Source organism: Nerophis ophidion, linkage group LG17, assembly GCF_033978795.1.
Source record: "Nerophis ophidion isolate RoL-2023_Sa linkage group LG17, RoL_Noph_v1.0, whole genome shotgun sequence".
Classification (NCBI taxonomy): domain Eukaryota; kingdom Metazoa; phylum Chordata; class Actinopteri; order Syngnathiformes; family Syngnathidae; genus Nerophis; species Nerophis ophidion.
Genome location: NC_084627.1, coordinates 27,310,384 through 27,329,236, shown reverse-complemented (window position 1 = coordinate 27,329,236; position 18,853 = coordinate 27,310,384). Strand labels below are relative to the sequence as shown.

The window sequence follows — 18,853 nt, the reverse complement described above, 5'->3', positions numbered from 1 at the left end:
ATGTGATGACGTGTGACCACGCCCCTAACCAAGCTCCACCCTCAAAGCTATCTTAACCATCTCGAGGAAAGTCTGACATACCTTGATTGTTTCCCAACAGTTTCTGTAGTAAAACGGCAGATCAAACAATACAGTCTTAGTCATGGACCCACTAGCTGCGAAAGTTAGCACTCCAATAACCTAAACAGACTCAATACCTCCACGGTGATGTTTTGGTGAATTTACTAAGGAATTTATGAAACTGAAACAATTAAAAAAGAATGCCATTGTAAGTTGCAATTCTCAATTCAAAACCTTTCTGGACTCAAAATCAATACTTAAATAACATTGAGTGCCAGTTGAATGTATAATTCCTCAATAAACTAAACAGCTGTGATGAATTTATACAAACCCCGTTTCCATATGAGTTGGGAGATTGTGTTGGATGTAAATATAAACGGAATACAATGATTTGCAAATAATTTTCAACCCATATTCAGTTGAATATGCTACAAAGACAACATATTTGATGTTCAAACTGATAGAACGTTTTTTTTTTGCAAATAATCATTAACTTTAGAATTTGATGCCAGCAACTCGTTAAAAAGAAGTTGGGAAAGGTGGCAATAAATACTGATAAAGTTGAGGAATGCTCATCAAACACTTATTTGGAACATCCCACAGGTGTGAAGGCTAATTGGGAACAGTTGGGTGCCATGATTGGGTATAAAAGCAGCTTCCATGAAATGCTAAGTAATCCACAAACAAGGATGGAGCGAGGGTCACCACTTTGTGAGCAAATTGTCGAACAGTTTTAGAACAACATTTCTCAATGAGCTATTGCAAATAATTTAGGGATTTTACCATCTACGGTCCGTAAAATCATCAAAAGGTTCAGAGAATCTGGAGAAATCACTGCACGTAAGCGATGATATTACGGTCCTTTGATTCCTCAGGCGGTACTGGATCAGAAACCGACATCAGTGTGTAAAGAATATCACCACATGGGCTCAGGAACACTTCAGAAAACCACTGTCAGTAACTACATTTGGTCGCTACATCTGTAAGTGCAAGTTAAAAGTCTGCTATGCAAAGCAAAACCCATTTATCAACATCACCCAGGAACGCCGCTGGCTTCGCTGGGCCCGGGCTTATCCAAGAAGGACTGATGCAAAGTGGAAAAGTGTTTTGTGGTCTGACGAGTCCACATTTTAAATTATATTTGGAAACTGTGGACGTGGTGTCTTCCGGAACAAAAAAGAAAATAACCATCCAAATTGTTATAGGCGCAAGGTTCAAAAGCCAACATCTGTGATGGTATGGGGGTGTATTAGTGCCCAAGTCATGGGTAACTTACACATCTGTGAAGGCACCATTAATGCTGAATGGTCCATACAGGTTTTGGAGCAATATATGTTGTCATCCAAGCAACGTTATCATGGACGCCCCTGCTTATTTCAGCAAGACAATGCCAAGCCACGTGTTACAACAGCGTGGTTTTGTAGTAAAAGAGTGCGGGTACTTTTCTGGCCCACCTGCAGTCCAGACCTGTCTCCCATCGAAAATGTGTGGCGCATTATGAAGCGTAAAATAAGACAGCGGAGACCACGGACTGTTGAACGACTAAAGCTCTCCATAAAACAAGAATGGGAAACAATTCCACTTTCAAAGCTTCAACAATTAGTTTCCTCAGTTCCCAAACGTTTATTGAGTAACATGCCCTTTCCCAACTACTTTGGCACATGTTGCAGCCATGAAATTGTAAGTTAATTATTATTTGCAAAAAAAAAATAAAGTTTATGAGTTTGAACATCAAATATCTTGTCTTTGTAGTAGGGTTGAAAAGGATTTGCAAATCATTGTATTCCGTTTATATTTACATCTAACACAATTTCCCAACTCATATGGAAATGGGGTTTGTATATTACTTAAAAGAAAACTGGGTTTGTTTAATAAAATTATACCTAAACATTTAATAAAATCAAATACAAATAAGGCAACAAGAGAAGTATGCCATACTTCTCTTTTCTAAAGTAACTCTGTACTGCAGATATTGGCATCTAGAGCAACAATATGTTTTATCTGATTGGCTGGACAGTACAGAAATAAAATAATCTATATATTTGAAAAAAAACAAAAACATTTTAATTGATTAATATCGTAACAAAAAATAATAAAAAATCGATTTTATTTGACACCCCTAGCAGTAGCCATCCTTTTTGGCCAGAGGTTTTGTGTAGAGTAAAAAGACAACATGCTGTTTTCCAAAATACTGTATGCTGTTTGTAGTCCACAGCCAGCTTTGCTAACGCTAAAGTGTTTAACAGAATAAAACTTGCTTTGATACAAACTTAGCAGTCAAAGTGCTGTGAATACACCAACATGTATAAAGTGATGGCGTTAAAGGTGATGTTTAAACGAGAAAAACCTCACCAAATCGTTTTTTTTCCTGAAGTGATCATGACAGTTATGGCAGTCATGATGCTGCACGTTCACGCTGTTTTAAACTTCTTGTAAAAAAAACAATACAACTATAGCAGAGTCTTGCATTCAGCCGTGTAAATAAGCTACTCAGAGGCCAGCAAGACCTACAATGCATTTTGTATACTAAGTCAAATTTTTAAGTTGTATTTGCGAACCCTTTTAAGTTCGTAAAATCGAGGATCCACCGAGCTTCCACTGTACCACCTTTCAGCGACCACTGGAAAATGTGGTAGTAAACACCAGCTATCCCAGCTTTTTCTGTCGGATCATTTTAAAGGGGGGGAAGCAATTGTGCAATTAATGGCGTGCAGGTGTATAAGATACTCACGCTGTGTAATGGATTCTTTACACTGCGTATGAAACAAACCCAGAGCAGAAAAGACGAGCAGACAGGAGAAGAAAAGCAAACGCGACGACAATGACGAGACAGTATGAGGCGAATAGCAACGAGGCTATTAGAAGCTGCTGAATTATTCAGGGTGTGTTTGTAAAACATCACAGAAGGGAGGTTTAAGTTGTAATGAGTGGCTGCGACTATGTTCACTGCAGAGAAACAGCGGGATGTTGGGAGGCGTGCTGTGATACAAGCAGGTAATGTTTTAAATCCTGGGACGCATGGTTCTATCAGCGGTCAGTCATTACTCAAAACATGAGCGGAGACACACAAGCTTAGTTACCACTAACTAGCTATCCCTTTCCTCTCCTTAAACATTCCAGTTTACAGCTTCTCACAAATCATACTTTTTAAGACATGCGGGTGCATCCGATTATGGAAAGCAGCCTGATGACGGCCATAAATTTGACACTGTAATGTTAAACAAGGTGGAGCACAAATAATGTTGACCAAGGTCAGAGAATATATTTAGGTGAGTGAATGCAGGCTTCGTGTGACAAATAGGTTTGCTTCTAGACTGTAGTACTGACATTATAGCCACCTCGTCCCATTTCAAACCAGTTAGTCTACAGCAGGGGTCCTTAATTACCTTTGACCAAGGGCCAGTATGGTAAAATAAATGGTATGCTGATAATAGCATCCCTTACCATAAACCCAAACTAGGATTTGACCCTCCTCCCTTTGTTCGGAGAGCAGACATCGCAGCCTATTGAACTATCCAGCCACTCATAATGTACAGTATCTCCAACATTAATGTATAGCTTTATGGTTTAATGATATGGGTAATGGTAAGTGGCCCAAATAAAATGCTTTCCTTCCACATAGTGAGCCCACCGATTTGTTTCGTGCTCCAAACTCCATATTAAAAACATGTTTTTGAATACTGGATGGGGTGCGTTCTTGCCATTCATTCTCACACATTAGCAAATGCCACACTTATACTCCAAATTCGGTCCCGATAAAAGCAAAGCCCTTGCGAAACCTTTTTTCAGTAAACCAGCTTTAATGTGAAGCTTCAAGCAACCAGATTTTATCAAACCGATTTTATCAAACTGTCCTAATTCTGTTTTGATTCCTTCTGTGGCTGAGCCACAGTAATTTTCTAAACCAGAAAAGGTATTAAATGCATTTGGCGTTGGTTTTAATACAGAGGAACCTCTTGGACGAAAGTTTCCAAAATGTAGCACACATATTTTTTTTTGTTACTCGCCTTAGGCACATTCTAAAAATACGAACAGTATGGGTATCCGAATCAAATATTGATATTGGTTGGATATCTGCAAAAAACCAAAAATCGAATTATTTTGGCTTACATCTCAAATCTCTGATTTTAGCTACCATACACACAGTCCTACAGTGTTGTGTTTACTTGTGCAAAGCTGTACAGCCAATTACCAACTATATGTACTTTAATAAGCACACAAGGTTGGTTTTTATAGTATTTATGTGAAGTCATTTACAAAAACTAAGCATGGTATGCTATATAGGCTACTAGGAACAAGCAGTTACACAACAACAGAGCACACAAACATTCGTAACAAGTGTCCCTAAACAATATTGCCGTCTAAAACATGACATTTGTCAATGTAAACAATTATCAAATAATTATAGTTGCATCTTACTTATAGACAAAGTCTTTAAGGCAGAAGCGTATTAGAAAATATCCAGTAACAAACGTGTCCTCCATCAGTTGATTTACTGCATCATGACCCCAATCTAATGGATTGTCTTGACCATTATGTTTCGCCAAAAACAAATTATTGCTCCACTTCAAAAGCATAAAGCTGTCATAAGTTTAGTGTTTTTCATAACTACCGTTGTTTTCGTATGTAATTTTGTTGATCAAGCAATTTCTAACATTCCACACTAAAAAATAATATACTGTAAGTATGTACTATGATCCGATGTTATTGGCCAATACTCAAGATGTATAATATTTGTATCGGAAGGAAAACAAGTTGTATCGTGACACCCCTAACTATTACAAAAAAACTCTGCAATAAGAAAAACTATAAAAAAAACAATTAAAGAAAACATTTAAAATGTTGATAACACCAAAGCTGACATGCAGGGTGTTTTTTTCTTTAAAAAAATCCATCTATCTGTTTTGAAAATGAAAATATCAAACGGCCCTTATAACCTGTGATTTTTCAGTATGCGACCGCCAGTGAAAAAGTTTGAATAACCCTGTTCAAAACAATTTGATAGAGTCATAATTTATTCTGATTTCAAAAATTTGCGGAAAATGTTTGAAAATATATACCGGTTATGTCCTTATCGTACATAACATTTGCATTGAAAAATAAGGGATAATTTACGGAAAACAGATGACAAGTAAGGTAACATCTATTTTGCAGGGCTGACTTGACTGGGAAAAGGATGTGTTGACAAGCGCACCGGAAGCTGCACTCCGGCATTAGTAGATAGTATGGTTTTTTTCATGAATGTTAAAACAAAGAAAAATATGAGAACGACAAGAAAGGTCAAAATACGGGAGTTACCTGTTTTTGGTTGACAGGTATGATCCATAAGTCTAGTTTAAAAATACATTAAATAGATGAAAGAAAAAATGATATATTGTAGGATACGCACCTGAGTTATTTTTGACTGAACAGCTGATACTATGGAGGATGACACTGGCTCTTCTTTCTCCTGAGAAGTACCCCTGCAGAGGGTGACGAGAGGAAAACCATTGTTAGACAGAAAGAAGAGAAGGATTAGCGGGAAAGTTATACAATATGCATGATATGTTCTAAAATGTTTAAAGTGGAATGTGGAGCAGTCAAAGTAAGAGGCAAAGAGTAGAAAGTGAAGAATACACAGAATACAAAAGCATCCATAAGGTATCATCAATTGTGGACATCGGATAATATCACTTTGAACTCAAGTCATCCACTTAATGGGAATTGCACTTGTTTTTGTTTTGACTATCATTCACAATCCCTACAGGAGATGAGAACACATCTTCTCTTTTTTGTTTTATAAATTGTAAAATTGGTTGTATTAGACGGCTAACAATGTAGCTAATGGGGGTAATGTAATTTACATTTTGTGACAGGCCAATTAACCTTGTCTTAGCGACACTGTTATTATAACAAGGAAGTATTTTTGGTAACACAGTGCATTGACAACTTAGGTAACTACTGAGCTAGCACTTCGCCTTGGAGTAGTGCCGTCCTGAAACCAATATTTTGGTACCGGTTCTTTTTAGAGGCGGTATAGTACCGAATATGATTCATTAGTATCGCGGTACTATACCAATACTGTATACCGTGCAATCCTACCTTGGAGTTAGTAAAAGGTAATGCCAGATTATAGATCTTGCCTTACACTTTTATAGTAGAAGGTTGTGTCCATTAATCGAGAAGTTGGTCAACTTTGAAATTCAACTTAGACTAAAAAACATTACTGAAAAGATACAACAATATTCTCATTTGTGCCAACCTTTTTTTGTTTTAATCTGAGGAGTCAGGACTATAATTACTTCATCATCTAAACAGGGAACAATTATTGTGCTGAAATATATAACATCCCATTAGTCATCATCTCAGTGAGAGTAGACATTGTACACTAAGTGATTGTTTTATCACGCGCGTATTTCTTGTTTAGCACTTAGCATTACTGTTACAAGAAGATTTGTGTTTCAGTATAGCATGATCTGATTGTCACTCAGCGATCTAAAACTTATTCTCCTTATTTTCAGGCTCAAAAAATAAAAGGTTCTGATCGTTATTTGTCCTAAAGTAGTCGTCGTTGACTATAATGAATTCTGCCATGATTAGTTGTTGTTGACGATGTTGTGATGTGCTCTGTGAAATCAATGCACCAGCCGCAATGCTTAAAATTAGAAAATTATGTAAATATTGCATCGATGAATGTGCCTGTTACGACATTACATACTTACTGGCAGTATAAAAAATGTTGATGGAGTTTTCTGAGGTTTTTAGAGCGCTTTATAGGCGGAATAGATCGAATCCTTATTACCTGCAATGTTAGCCACCTATTGCTGGTGTTCTTATATGATTTAGAATGCATAAAAAAAGAAAAATGTGTCATTTTCTCACAGAGGCAAAATTCCTAAAAAGTGCAGTTCCCCTTAAAATTGTGGGATTTTTTTGTAAGACAGCAGGAGACTAGATCAGTGGTTCTCAACCTTTTTTCAGTGATGTACCCCCTGTGAAAATGTTTTTAATTCGAGTACCCACTAATCAGAGCAAAGCATTTTTGGTTGAAAAAAAGAGATAGAGAAGTAAAATACAGCACTATGTCATCAGTTTCTGATTTATTAAATTGTATAACAGTGCAAAATATTGCTAATTTGTAGTGGTCTTTCTTGAACTATTTGGAAAAAAAGATATAAAAATAACTAAAAACTTGTTGAAAAATAAACAAGTGATTCAATTATAAAGATTTCTACACATAAAAGTAATCATCAACTTAAAGTGCCCTCTTTGGGGACTGTATTAGAGATCCATCTGGATTCATGAACTTAATTCTAAACATTTCTTAAAAAAAAAAAGAAATCTTCAACATCAATATTTATGGAACATGTCCACAAAAAATCTAGCTGTCAACACTGAATATTGCATTGTTGCATTTGTTTTTCAGTTTATGAACATACATTCATATTTTGTTGAAGTATTATTCAATAAGTATATTTATAAAGGATTTTTGAATTGTGGCTATTTATAGAATATTTAAAAAAAAATCTCACATATCCCTTGGCGTACCTTCAAGTACCCCCAGGGGTACGCGTACCCCCATTTGAGAACCACTGGACTAGATGACCAGACGCTTTACACAAACACTGGATCAAGTGTTCAAAATCATGTTAATAGAGAAGTAAGAGAACACAAACTACATTTTTCGGCTTACCTGGACTGGGCTAGGCTGGAGGCGGGGCTTGATGATGGGGACAAAGCTCTGTTGGGTGATGGGTAAGGTGAAACGGTGGCACCTGTAATTTTCTTGGCTCTTGAAGACAATAAGCTCTCCCTTTTGCTAAACGGGGACCTGTCGGATGAAACGTGACAAACAAGGATCTTGAACATTTTGAATTCAGACAGTAATAATTCATCTGGGAAGGGAGATGAGTAGACAGTGGAGCTTTTGTATTCAGCAGAGCCCTGTTTTTTAAATTGATGCTGGAGAACAACTGTCAGTTCCAGTTCCCATCAGGGTCTTGTTACCATGTCGACTAAAGCACATTACACGCCATGACGTATGAGGCGCACGCCATAATGTTAGCAGTCTGTCAAATATTCATGTTATTTTTGTGAAACCTTGAGAAAAAAAAATTATCATTTAATACTGAATACCTGCTCTTCATGACATCACTCTCACTCTACAGGAAACAGAAAGTTGCCTGCCATTGTGAGGCAGTGAGGGGGCATTGATCTATAAATACTTTACAGGAAACACTGTTATTTGTTTAAAATGAGTAGATACTTGGGAGGTTGTTGACATTAGTGGATGGCTCAATTTTTGAGTCCAACAGATGAAGGGATTGCACAAGTGATCATTTGGTTACATTTGTGATTGGCAGCTGCTTTGATTGACAAAGTGAGCGTGACCCCCTTCATTTGCGCAGAAGCTAACACTAATTAGGAATGAGCAGCAAATCCAAAAAAAAAACACAGTAGCTGTCCTATTTATTGTGGTGTGTTGGTACTTTGTACTCTTTCCTGGCAGTGGTGCACACCAATGTGCTGATCTGATTGCCCTGCAATGGATGTGACAAACATAATCCTTGAACAATTACATTCCCAGTTTTCTTTAGATTGCCAACACCTTTTCCAAACAGTTTCTATTCGCTCTTTCCCCAGACTTATAACTCTACAGAGGAAAAAAGTGCCAAACGACACTTTACTGCACTATGTCATTTTAAAATAATTGAAATGATTTCTGGACTATAAGTCGCTTGATTGGCTGAGTAGTATAATGGGGGATGGCTCGACTCACAGGCAACTGATTGTAACGTCTATAAAAGCTGCTCAAAACGAGTAATTTTATCAAAACCTAAAAATACTTTAGATTGGTTCAAGTCCGTATAGAAAGGCGTACAGATATGGACCGCTGGATAGTGATGCATGGCCGCCAGATACTTATCTATGTACTAGGCAGTAACAGAGGTGTATCAATGTCAGCAAATGGGCCAATCACTTTTGTACTTCATGTCTCCACATACAAGGCTGCAAATTGACAATCAATTGATTTTACTGATTTTAGTATGAAGGTAATTACCACTTACAATTAATGCAAAATGAAAAATGCACAGTGAGTGGTGATTGTGCAGGCCTTTGAGAAACTCATGATTTAGGGCTATATAAGTAAATTTGATTGATTTATTATGTTATAACTGCAACCCCGCGCAATGCTTCATTGACTTATAGGTCAATGAATATGTGAGTAAACAAGGAGCAAAGCATTTTTTATGACTTCTTTTTTTGTCATAGGCTTTTTTTGAAGGCTTCCAATCAACATAGACAAACCATTTATTTTCATTAATACTACAAAACTTTCAGCACCAACACAAGCCAACAACTTAGACAGCAAGTAAGTCTCAAGTATTAAAAAACACAAGATGGAATTGAAACATTTAAAGGTCCTCTCTCATGTAAAATGGACTTTCTAATGATGTTGTAAAAGTAATATATGTATTCCTAAAGCCTGTTTATGAGCACAACGCTTGAAAAAAAATCCCTACATCACACATCTCCATCACTTGTTTGCTCCACTGTGAATGCTTTTAAAGCTCAGGGCTTTCATGTCAAAAACCTAAAATCCCTTTCATCATGGACATACCACACTCTACCTAAATAAGCACCGGCTCTGAATTTTCGTTATGATACACAAGGTTGTGTAAAAAGCTACAGCTACAAACCATGGCACTGTAAGTAACGAGCAATGCTACTTACAGTGGTACTCTTGCCGTACGAGTAGGGCTCGGCGATACGGCAAAAAACTGTATTACACTATACTATAGGTGTTTTATATCGGTCGATATCTATAATAATATATATTTTTTTATAACCTATTGAAAATAAGGAGGTGGCGACTTGTCCAGGGTATACCCCGCCTTCCGCCCGATTGTAGCTGAGATAGGCGCCAGCGCCCCCCGCGACCCCAAAAGGGAATAAGCGGTAGAAAATGGATGGATGGATGGATGAAAATAAGGACTAGGAGAAACATATATTAAATGTAAATATATATTTAAAATGTAACCTTCATTTGATAATAATACCCTCGTCTACCAAGGCAGAGAGGAAAGGAAATGTCAACACAACCTAGAACCAGAAACTTGCTATACTGTCGAGGTGACTTTTCCTGTTTTATCGACAATTTCTTCACTCTTTGCAGCACTCATGTTTACTTCCTCTTCTCATTTCATGCAAAAAAATCAACCATGGGACAACAAGATGGCACAATCTAACTTGATAGTCTATTCAGTCCTGGCCCCCCAAACCACCATTTTAACATGCTTTTAAATAGGAAAACTCATTTTAACATGCTTTTAAATAGGAAAACTAACTTTTAGATAACAAACATTGGATAAAAACAATACAATATAATGCACTACAAATAAATCGAGTAGTCTTATGAAATAATGAGATAATTATGGACTGTATTTTACCTTTGAGATCTACTTTTGCTGTATCTTCTACAAATCGCTTCTTTGTCAAACACAGTCAGCAGTTTCTCCATATTTTAATGGATACATTTTTTTTCCTTTAAAAAATAATTCATACGCTTTCAGCAGGCGTGACTATGGCCTTTTGTTGACTCCTTCTGCGGTAGTATGGTCCACAATGTTTACACTGCTTTGCCAAGTCAGTCACGTGCACAGAGCACGTTTTTAATGATCCTTCCATTTTCTACCGCTTATTCCCTTTGGGGTAGCGGGGGGCGCTGGTGCCTACCTCAGCTACAATCGGGCGGAAGGCGGTGTATACCCTGGACAAGTCGCCACCTCATCGCAGGGCCAACACAGATAAACAGACACCATTCACATTCACACACTTGGGACCATTTAGTGTTGCCAATCAACCTATCCCCAGGTGCATGTCTTTGGAAGTGGGAGGAAGCCGGAGTACCCGGAGGGAACCATTTCTCAAATTCAAATAATAATATCCGCTTCCTTCACACTCAATTTATTCAGACCAAAGGTTGTAAATACTAAGGTATGACTTGCTAGCTATTAGCCAACGAGCCAGATTGGTCGGATCCTAAAGGGTTCAATTTACTGTGACAATCACAATGTTTACTTGCTACCATATCAATTAGTCAAGAGACAGCTCAGAACCCCCCAAAAATCTTGAGCTGCTGAATCCATAAGCCGATGTACCAATGTATAATGTTACCACTCTAGCTCAAATATCTATACTGGTGTTGCCAGAGTTTGTATCCTCCTATCCTATTTCTTAATGTTATGTTGTTGTATGTTATATATAGCATCTATTAACATAGACAAGTTCAGAGTTACATTGTATATGCAAAAAGTGAATAAAGTAGGGCTGGAAGATTAATGGATTTTAAATTTTCGGCTTCTCATGAAAAAAATTATAATTATTAAGTATAAATATAATATAAGTATTAATGGGCCATGTGACGTGCTTGCAAATTCCTGAGCTTGTGATGTTGTGGAAATTGACGTACTGTGGCATTTTATTCACTGACAAAAAAAGCACACCCAATGTTGGCAAAATAAGTGTAAATAAGAGGTGTCAAAAGTCTAAGTTTCTGTAAATGTTTATTTACATACCCTATTTGTTTCCAAACAGTGCTTGTAACAGGGCAGTAAAATGGCTGATCTAACAATACAGAAATTGTCGTCATGAACCCACTCGCTGTGGAACCTAGCTCTCCAATCAGCTAAACAGACTTAATAACTCCAGGGTGACGTCTTGGTGAGTTTACTTAAGAATTTGTGAAACTGAAACAATACAAAAAGAATGCCGTCATAAGTTAACGATACTGACACAGACACTCGTAGACGTGTTAGCAAATGAGCTAATGCTAAGGACACTAGCGTCATTACAATAGCACGTACAAATACGCATGAAAATATCCAACAGACATCACACATGGAACAGTTTGGTAAGTATAAACACTTCTAGTTATACTGCAAGACTTACTAAAGTTGCTCGGATTTATGATAAACTAATCCATACAAGTAGAAACAGTGTGGACGGCTAGAAGACTGAATGGCACTCCACTTCGGGTTGAAAGCACAAAATGGAAAAACACTGTAATGCGCTAAGTCATCCAAAAGAGTGGGCCATAGCATAAACAATAAAACTTCTCATTGTATTTGCTTGTTGTAGTTTTTTTAATTGATTGTATTATGGCCGTCAGTAAAGAAAAATCAAAAAATTAGCTGTAATCGTTTAATAAGCCGCAGGGTTCAAAGTGTAGGAAAAAAGAAGCGACTTATAGTCCGGAATTTACGGTACGTATATTACAACAGATGTCTAAGATGCTTCTTATTCATCCAGTTCATTGTCATCAGGGTCATTTGGGATTTTTGCACCAAACACTGGACTAGATCTGACTCATTTAAGTCTATGAGCACAAACTGATGAAGCCTACTCGGATAAGCGACAAAACATCTTCCAAGACAAATCAAACAGTACAGTTGCGATCGATTGAATGCCATGAGAAGTATATCATAACACTAACAACTATTTGCTTCTCTAACGTATTTTTTGGACTATAAGTCGCAGTTTTTTTCATAGTTTGGCCGGGGGTGCGACTTATACTCCGGAGCGACTTGTGTGTGAATTTATTTACACATTACCGTAAAATATCAAATAATATTATTTATCTCGTTCGCGGAAAAGACGAAAAAAATGTCAGCAATCGTCACATACATGTCAACCAATAAGAATTTGGCGGTGGAGGGTCATGGCAGAAGTTCATTGTGGGTCATGGAATGCCAACTTCTAAACAACTCTGCCAACTCCAAAGGTATGCGCTTTGATTGATTGATTGATACTTTTATTAGTAGATTGCACAGTACAGTACATATTCCGTACAATTGACCACTAAATGGTAACACCCGAATAAGTTTTTCAACTTGTTTAAGTCGGGGTCCACGTTAATCAATTCATCATTCCTCTTGTCGTTTTCTGCTGCATATTTCACTACGTCCAGCTTGTAATCTGCAGTACATGATTTCCTTTTCGGTGACATCTTTGTTCGGCCCTTCTCAGTTTTTACAAGTTACCGCCAACGATGAAATGATCCACTTTAATAGCTACGGCAGTAGTACATAGCATATAGCAGTTAGCATTCCATGACCCACAATGCACTTCTGCCATGATCCTCCCCCGCCGAATTCTTATTGGTTGACGTGTGTTTGACGATTGCTGGCATTTTCTTTGTCTCTTCCGCGAATTAGATAAATAACAATTGATATTTTACGGTAATGTATTAATAATTTCACACATAAGTCGCTCCGGAGTATATGTCGCACCCCCGGCCAAACTATGAAAAAAACTGTGACTTATAGTCCGAAAAATAGGGTATTATTTTTGCCATAAACGTCCAGCCCTAGGATAAAGTGCAAATCACTGCTGTCAGAGATCCACACACTGTCATAGACAGACATGAACAAGCAGCTCATTGGTTTCAGAGTTTCAGACACAGAACGGCGTGTTCCCAGTAGGGCTAAAAGCACTTATAAACTGTCTAAATTTCAGAATCAAGGCTTGTGCCCAAAAGGCAACACACTTTTGTGGGACCTGGGGGACTAATTTAAAATTGCTAACAAATAGTATAATATGGGCCCTTCAAAAAAGTGAATGTGTTTGCTAGAAGCTTTACCTGGATTTGGAAAGCTCCCTTGGCACACTAGAGCGGCTACTGTGATGATGAGGTTCGCGCTCTTTGACTTGTCTCCTTTCTGATGACGGACCATCCCTGCTTCTTCTTCCGGGGGAATATGAACGAGACCTTGTCAGAGGAGTACAACAACATTTTAAGGCAGAGCACAGGAAACAAAAGCACAGGACTTTCAACAGAACAACCAATTAGATAACCAGTAAATAAAAAATACAAACAAATTGTCTTTAAGCCTTAATTACTACCAATGTTTGTAAACATTACGGCTGTGAATCCTGGGCACCACATGATTTGATTCAGAAAGGATTCTTGATTAAAAAGGATTCTTGATTCAAAACCAATACTTTTTTAATAACATTGGGTTCCATTTTTTATAACTAACTACATTCCTCCAAAAAAAAGATGAACAGCTCGAATACATTTCTATAATACTTAAAAGAAAACTGATTTCGTGTAAAAAAAAAAAAAATTAGACCCAAACATTTTTTAAAGTCAAATACAAATAGGACAAGAAAAGTATCCCACATGATTTGGCTGAGTGTGTGGACAGGACAGATAAAATAAAATATAAAAAAACAATAAAATATAGATTTTTTTTTTCTTTTAAATAAATTTTTGATTTTTTTTAATCAACTAATAATCATTACAAATAAGAATCGCAATTAATTTGAAAATCTTTTTTTTTTTTTTTTGGAAAACCCAAGTAAACATGGTCTTTAGTTTGTTCCTAGGAAGGTTCTAAAGACACATTTATACTACTACACACATGTAACCAAACCTCAAGTCTGCTTGACTTGTGTACTGTATGAGGCATGGTACAACAAATACAATCATGACCAAAGCTGCAAAAGCACAGTCTTGACCTAATGCTGTAGAGCAGTGTGACTGCAAGACCAAGTGTGATCGGCTTGTATAGTCCAAGTGGTAATTAAGAATTGTCCTAAACTCAGTAAAAAAAAATGAAAGAGTAGTAAAAATTGAAAGAAAAGGCTACAAAAGACCTAATCTTACCGTGACCTGCGTGATCTCTTGTAGGCACTGGGAAGCGAGTGTCTGCTCTTTGGTCTCGATGTAGATCTTGACCTCGACCTTCTCTTGTGTTTTTTCTTCTTTTTGTCTCTTTCCCTTTCTCTCTCCCTATCCCTGTCCTTCTCCCTCTCCCGGTCTCTGCGTCTCTCACGATCGCTGTCTCGGTATTTATCTTTTTTGTCCGCGCTTCTGGAGGTAGAGTTGTGCGACGACGAGTGGGCCTCCCTGCTGCGATGGCTTCTTCTGCTCTCTATGTGAGATCTTTCATCTTGAAGATATGCAGGTTTCACAGAGGACATTTGCGAGGGAGGCAGATCAGACAGAAGAGAAAGGGCCTCTTGCATCTAGAAGCGGGACAGAGGCATGAAAATTCAGTCAGCGCATTTTACTTTTCGATTCAATGCCCCGATTGCACTTTGTAATTATTCTAAAGACACAAAAGGGCTACTCATTGATTGAAGACAACTGGTCTCTTTGTCAATTTGACGTTTGGGGAGAGTAAATAAATACCCAAAAGCCTTATCTCTCTGTATGTAATCAATAACTGGGCCATTTATTTAGCAAGATCCAAGAGATGTAAATGGCAGGCTGGGAAGAGAGAGCGTACACAATGTTCATAACCTCTTTACACAGTGGGGATATTGCGTCTTTGTTGTGCCTTGCAGTGCAGTTTAAACCGAACAGAAGGAATTAAGTGTGGATAAACAGGAACGCGACAAAAACAGGGTAACTTGAAGTGGAGAACATGGATCTTTGTTTTTCAAGGTACATTACTCATACAGCAACATCTGATGATATCATTAATAAAGTCATTGACCGATGTCCAACACTGTCTAAAACCAAACGTGTTACTACATTATATTTTTAACAGGCACGGCGTGGCGCAGTGGGGAGGGTGGCCGTGCGCAACACGAGCGTCCCTGGTTCAATTCCCACCTAGTACCAACCTCGTCACGTCCGTTGTGTCCTGAGCAAGACACTTCACCCTTGCTCCTGATGGGTGCTGGTTGGCGCCTTGCATGGCAGCTCCCTCCATCAGTGTGTGAATGTGTGTGTGAATGGGTAAATGTGGAAGTAGTGTCAAAGCGCTTTGAGTACCTTGAAGGTAGAAAAGCGCTATACAAGTACAATCCATTTATCATTTAACATCTAGCTCAGGGGTGTCAAACTCAAATACAGAGTGGGCCAAAATTTAAAACTGAACAAAGTCGTGGGCCAAGGTTGAACAAATGAACCTTTTAATAGGGACCCTAACAAGTTTTGCATTGAATATTGAACAAGCAAAGCTTATATAACTTTAAAGTGACATGCAAAATCAAGTTTCCAATAATAATAATAATAATAAAATATCAATGGCATATCAAATAAAATTTAAATACAAATTCAATGCCTCTTTTCTATTTGCAGCCTTCTGAGGTAATTATCAAGATAAACTTTTCCAACAGGCTAATAATACATTTGAAAATAAAATAACAATAAGGAATGAATCAAACATTCAAGCCTTGAAGTCGCAAGAGAAAGTGCATGGGGGGTTGAGGTGGGCAGGGTTGGGGGTGGGGGAGTGTATATTGGTGCATCCCGGAAGAGTTTGTGCTGCAAGGGCGTAGGGGTATGGTTATTTGTTCTGTTGTGTTTGTCTTGTGTTACGGTGTTTCGGATGTTCTCCTGAAATGTGTTTGTCATTTTTGTTTGGTGTGGGTTCACAGTGTGGTGCATATTTGTAACAGTGTTAAAGTTGTTTATACGGCCGCCCTCGGCTGTTGACCAAGTATGCTTTGCATTTACTTGTGTCTGTGTGTAAAAGCCGCATATATTATGTGACTGGGCCGGCACGCTGTTTGTATGGAGGAAAAGCGGACGTGGACGACAGGTTGTGGAGGACGATAAAGGCAGTGCCTTTAAGGCCCGCCCCCAATATTGTTGTTCGGGTGTAAATCGGGAGAAATTGGGGAAAATTGATGGCTCGGGAGATTTTCAGGAGGGGCACTGAACTTCGGGAGTCTCCCGGGAAAATGGGGAGGGTTGGCAAGTATGAGAATTTGCGGTGTTACAGCGGCGGTGTGTATAATGTTAAATTGATATTGGCTCAAGGGCCAAATGAAACTACACGGCGGGCCAAATTTGGCCCACGGGCCAGAGTTTGACACCCATGATCTAGCTGCTTCGTTACTTGTCGTGCACTCTCAGAATTGTTGAGAATGAAGGTGATTTTCGGTATTTCTCGTTAAAAAAAAGTGCATAATAAACAATAATACAATAATGAAAACGAAACTAAACAAATCAACTTTTGATTTGAAATATGAGTGAAATGTCTTACTTGTATCAAAGCAGTTCATCTCACATTTGCCGTATCGTTTTAGTGTTGACCAAGTAACACAATAATACAGTAGAATCTCTGTTTACAAACCCATCACATGAACTTTTCGATTGATGAATATATTGAATATTTAAAAATTTGCTTTAGTGTACGACCCTTGTCTCAGTGTAAAAACGTTTTATCCACCCATTGTGTGCCACATAGCGCAGCACAGCCATTGTGGGTGGGCAGATGGATCTCCGTGCTAATTTGATAATTTTTTTCTTAGCTTTTTTTACATTTTTTTTTATTCTGTTTTGCTAACTCAATAGGAGTCCAGATAAAACAATGGAGAAGCAATGTGTCGTTTGAAACATTCAGCAAGTAGCCGCTGTGTTGTCGAATGTGTACCCCATTCTTTCAAGTATCCCCTAATCAGAGCAAAGCATTTCTGGTTGAAAAAAAGAGATGAAGAAGTAAAATACATGTATTAAGTTTCTGATTTATTAAATTGTATAACAGTGCAAAATATTGCTCATTTGTAGTGGCCTTTCTTGAACTATTTGGAAAAAAATATATAAAAATAACTAAAAACTTGTTGAAAAATAAACAAGTGATTCAATTATAAATAAAGTTTTGTACACATAAAAGTAATCATCAACTTAAAGTGCCCTCTTTGGGGATTGTAATAGAGATCCATCAGGATTCAGGAACTTCATTCTAAACATTTCTTCACAAAAAAAGAAATCTTTAACATAATTTTTTATGGAACATGTCCACAAAAAATCTAGCGGTCAACACTGAAGCAATTTTTTTTTCACAGTTTATGAACTTTCATTCATATTTTGTTGAAGTATTATTCAAAAAATATTTATAAAGGATTGTTGAATTATTGCTATTTAGAATATTTTTTTAAAAGTCTCTGATACCCCTTGGCATACCTTCAAGTACCCCCATTTAAGAACCACTGCTGTAAGAGACAAACATTTTGGTATAGTACATAAAGGAGATGTTGCGGCCAATTAATATAGCATGGACATCAAATCAAAACCCATTGCTTTCTTGCAAACATTACTCCACAATTCCCATCCAAAGCTGCTATTATTCTGAATGAAAACCATTGTTTGCTGGACAGCACAATGAAGTTGCTTGGTGTCTCTCATTAACCCGATGCTGCCCCGTCGGCTCACATTAGTTTGGACTGCTGCTGAAAATGATAGCCCGAGTCCATCAGTGGATTAAACATGACCCTAAATCTTGCAAGGGCAGATTTCATCTTTCTGGGTTGAAGCTTGAGTTGTTATTGAGGCCATTCCATTTTTAGAAGTGCAATCAGTGAAGCGCTACTACTACTACTACTTTTCAATTTCATTTCATGCTGATGTAAACTTATTTCTACAGATTGAGCCCATCTAGGCCAGCGAGTGGCCAAGAACCTCGCACAAACGTCCGATTTATGCAAAGCCTCATTCTCACAAGGTTTCTTGAAGCAACCACAGCAACTGAGGCACTTACATCAAATTAATATGATAAGTTTTGAAAATGTATATAATAAACCAACAACCAGGAAAGTATACATGGGAATAATAGTTATAAAAATATTATCCGCCATCTAGAATGTGAGTAATCGAACATTAAAATAATCGAGTTTATATTGCATCACTACATTATCTTGAACCTCAGGAGGCATAAAAAAATTATTCCTTACTTAGTAGTAATAGTGGCAAAGCTAGTCTGTTATTCAATTTGGCTGATATGCAGAAAAAAAATATACTAGAAAGAAAATAAAAATAAATAATTCTGTAAATTCAACTGTACCGTAATTTCAG

At 37.6% G+C, this 18,853-nt stretch overlaps 1 protein-coding gene across 2 annotated transcripts in view; it reads right to left on the bottom strand.

Annotated features, from left to right (window-relative positions):
- Positions 1–18,853, bottom strand: part of sfswap (splicing factor SWAP) — a 123,742-nt gene that overhangs the window by 10,130 nt on the left and 94,759 nt on the right. For both annotated transcript variants that reach the window (XM_061876699.1, XM_061876700.1), the window contains exons 15-18: positions 14,711–15,072; positions 13,682–13,810; positions 7,733–7,870; positions 5,450–5,522 (exon numbers count right to left, since the gene is read on the bottom strand). In XM_061876699.1, coding sequence (XP_061732683.1) covers positions 5,450–5,522; positions 7,733–7,870; positions 13,682–13,810; positions 14,711–15,072 — 702 coding nt within the window. The remainder of the gene's footprint in view (positions 1–5,449; positions 5,523–7,732; positions 7,871–13,681; positions 13,811–14,710; positions 15,073–18,853) is intronic.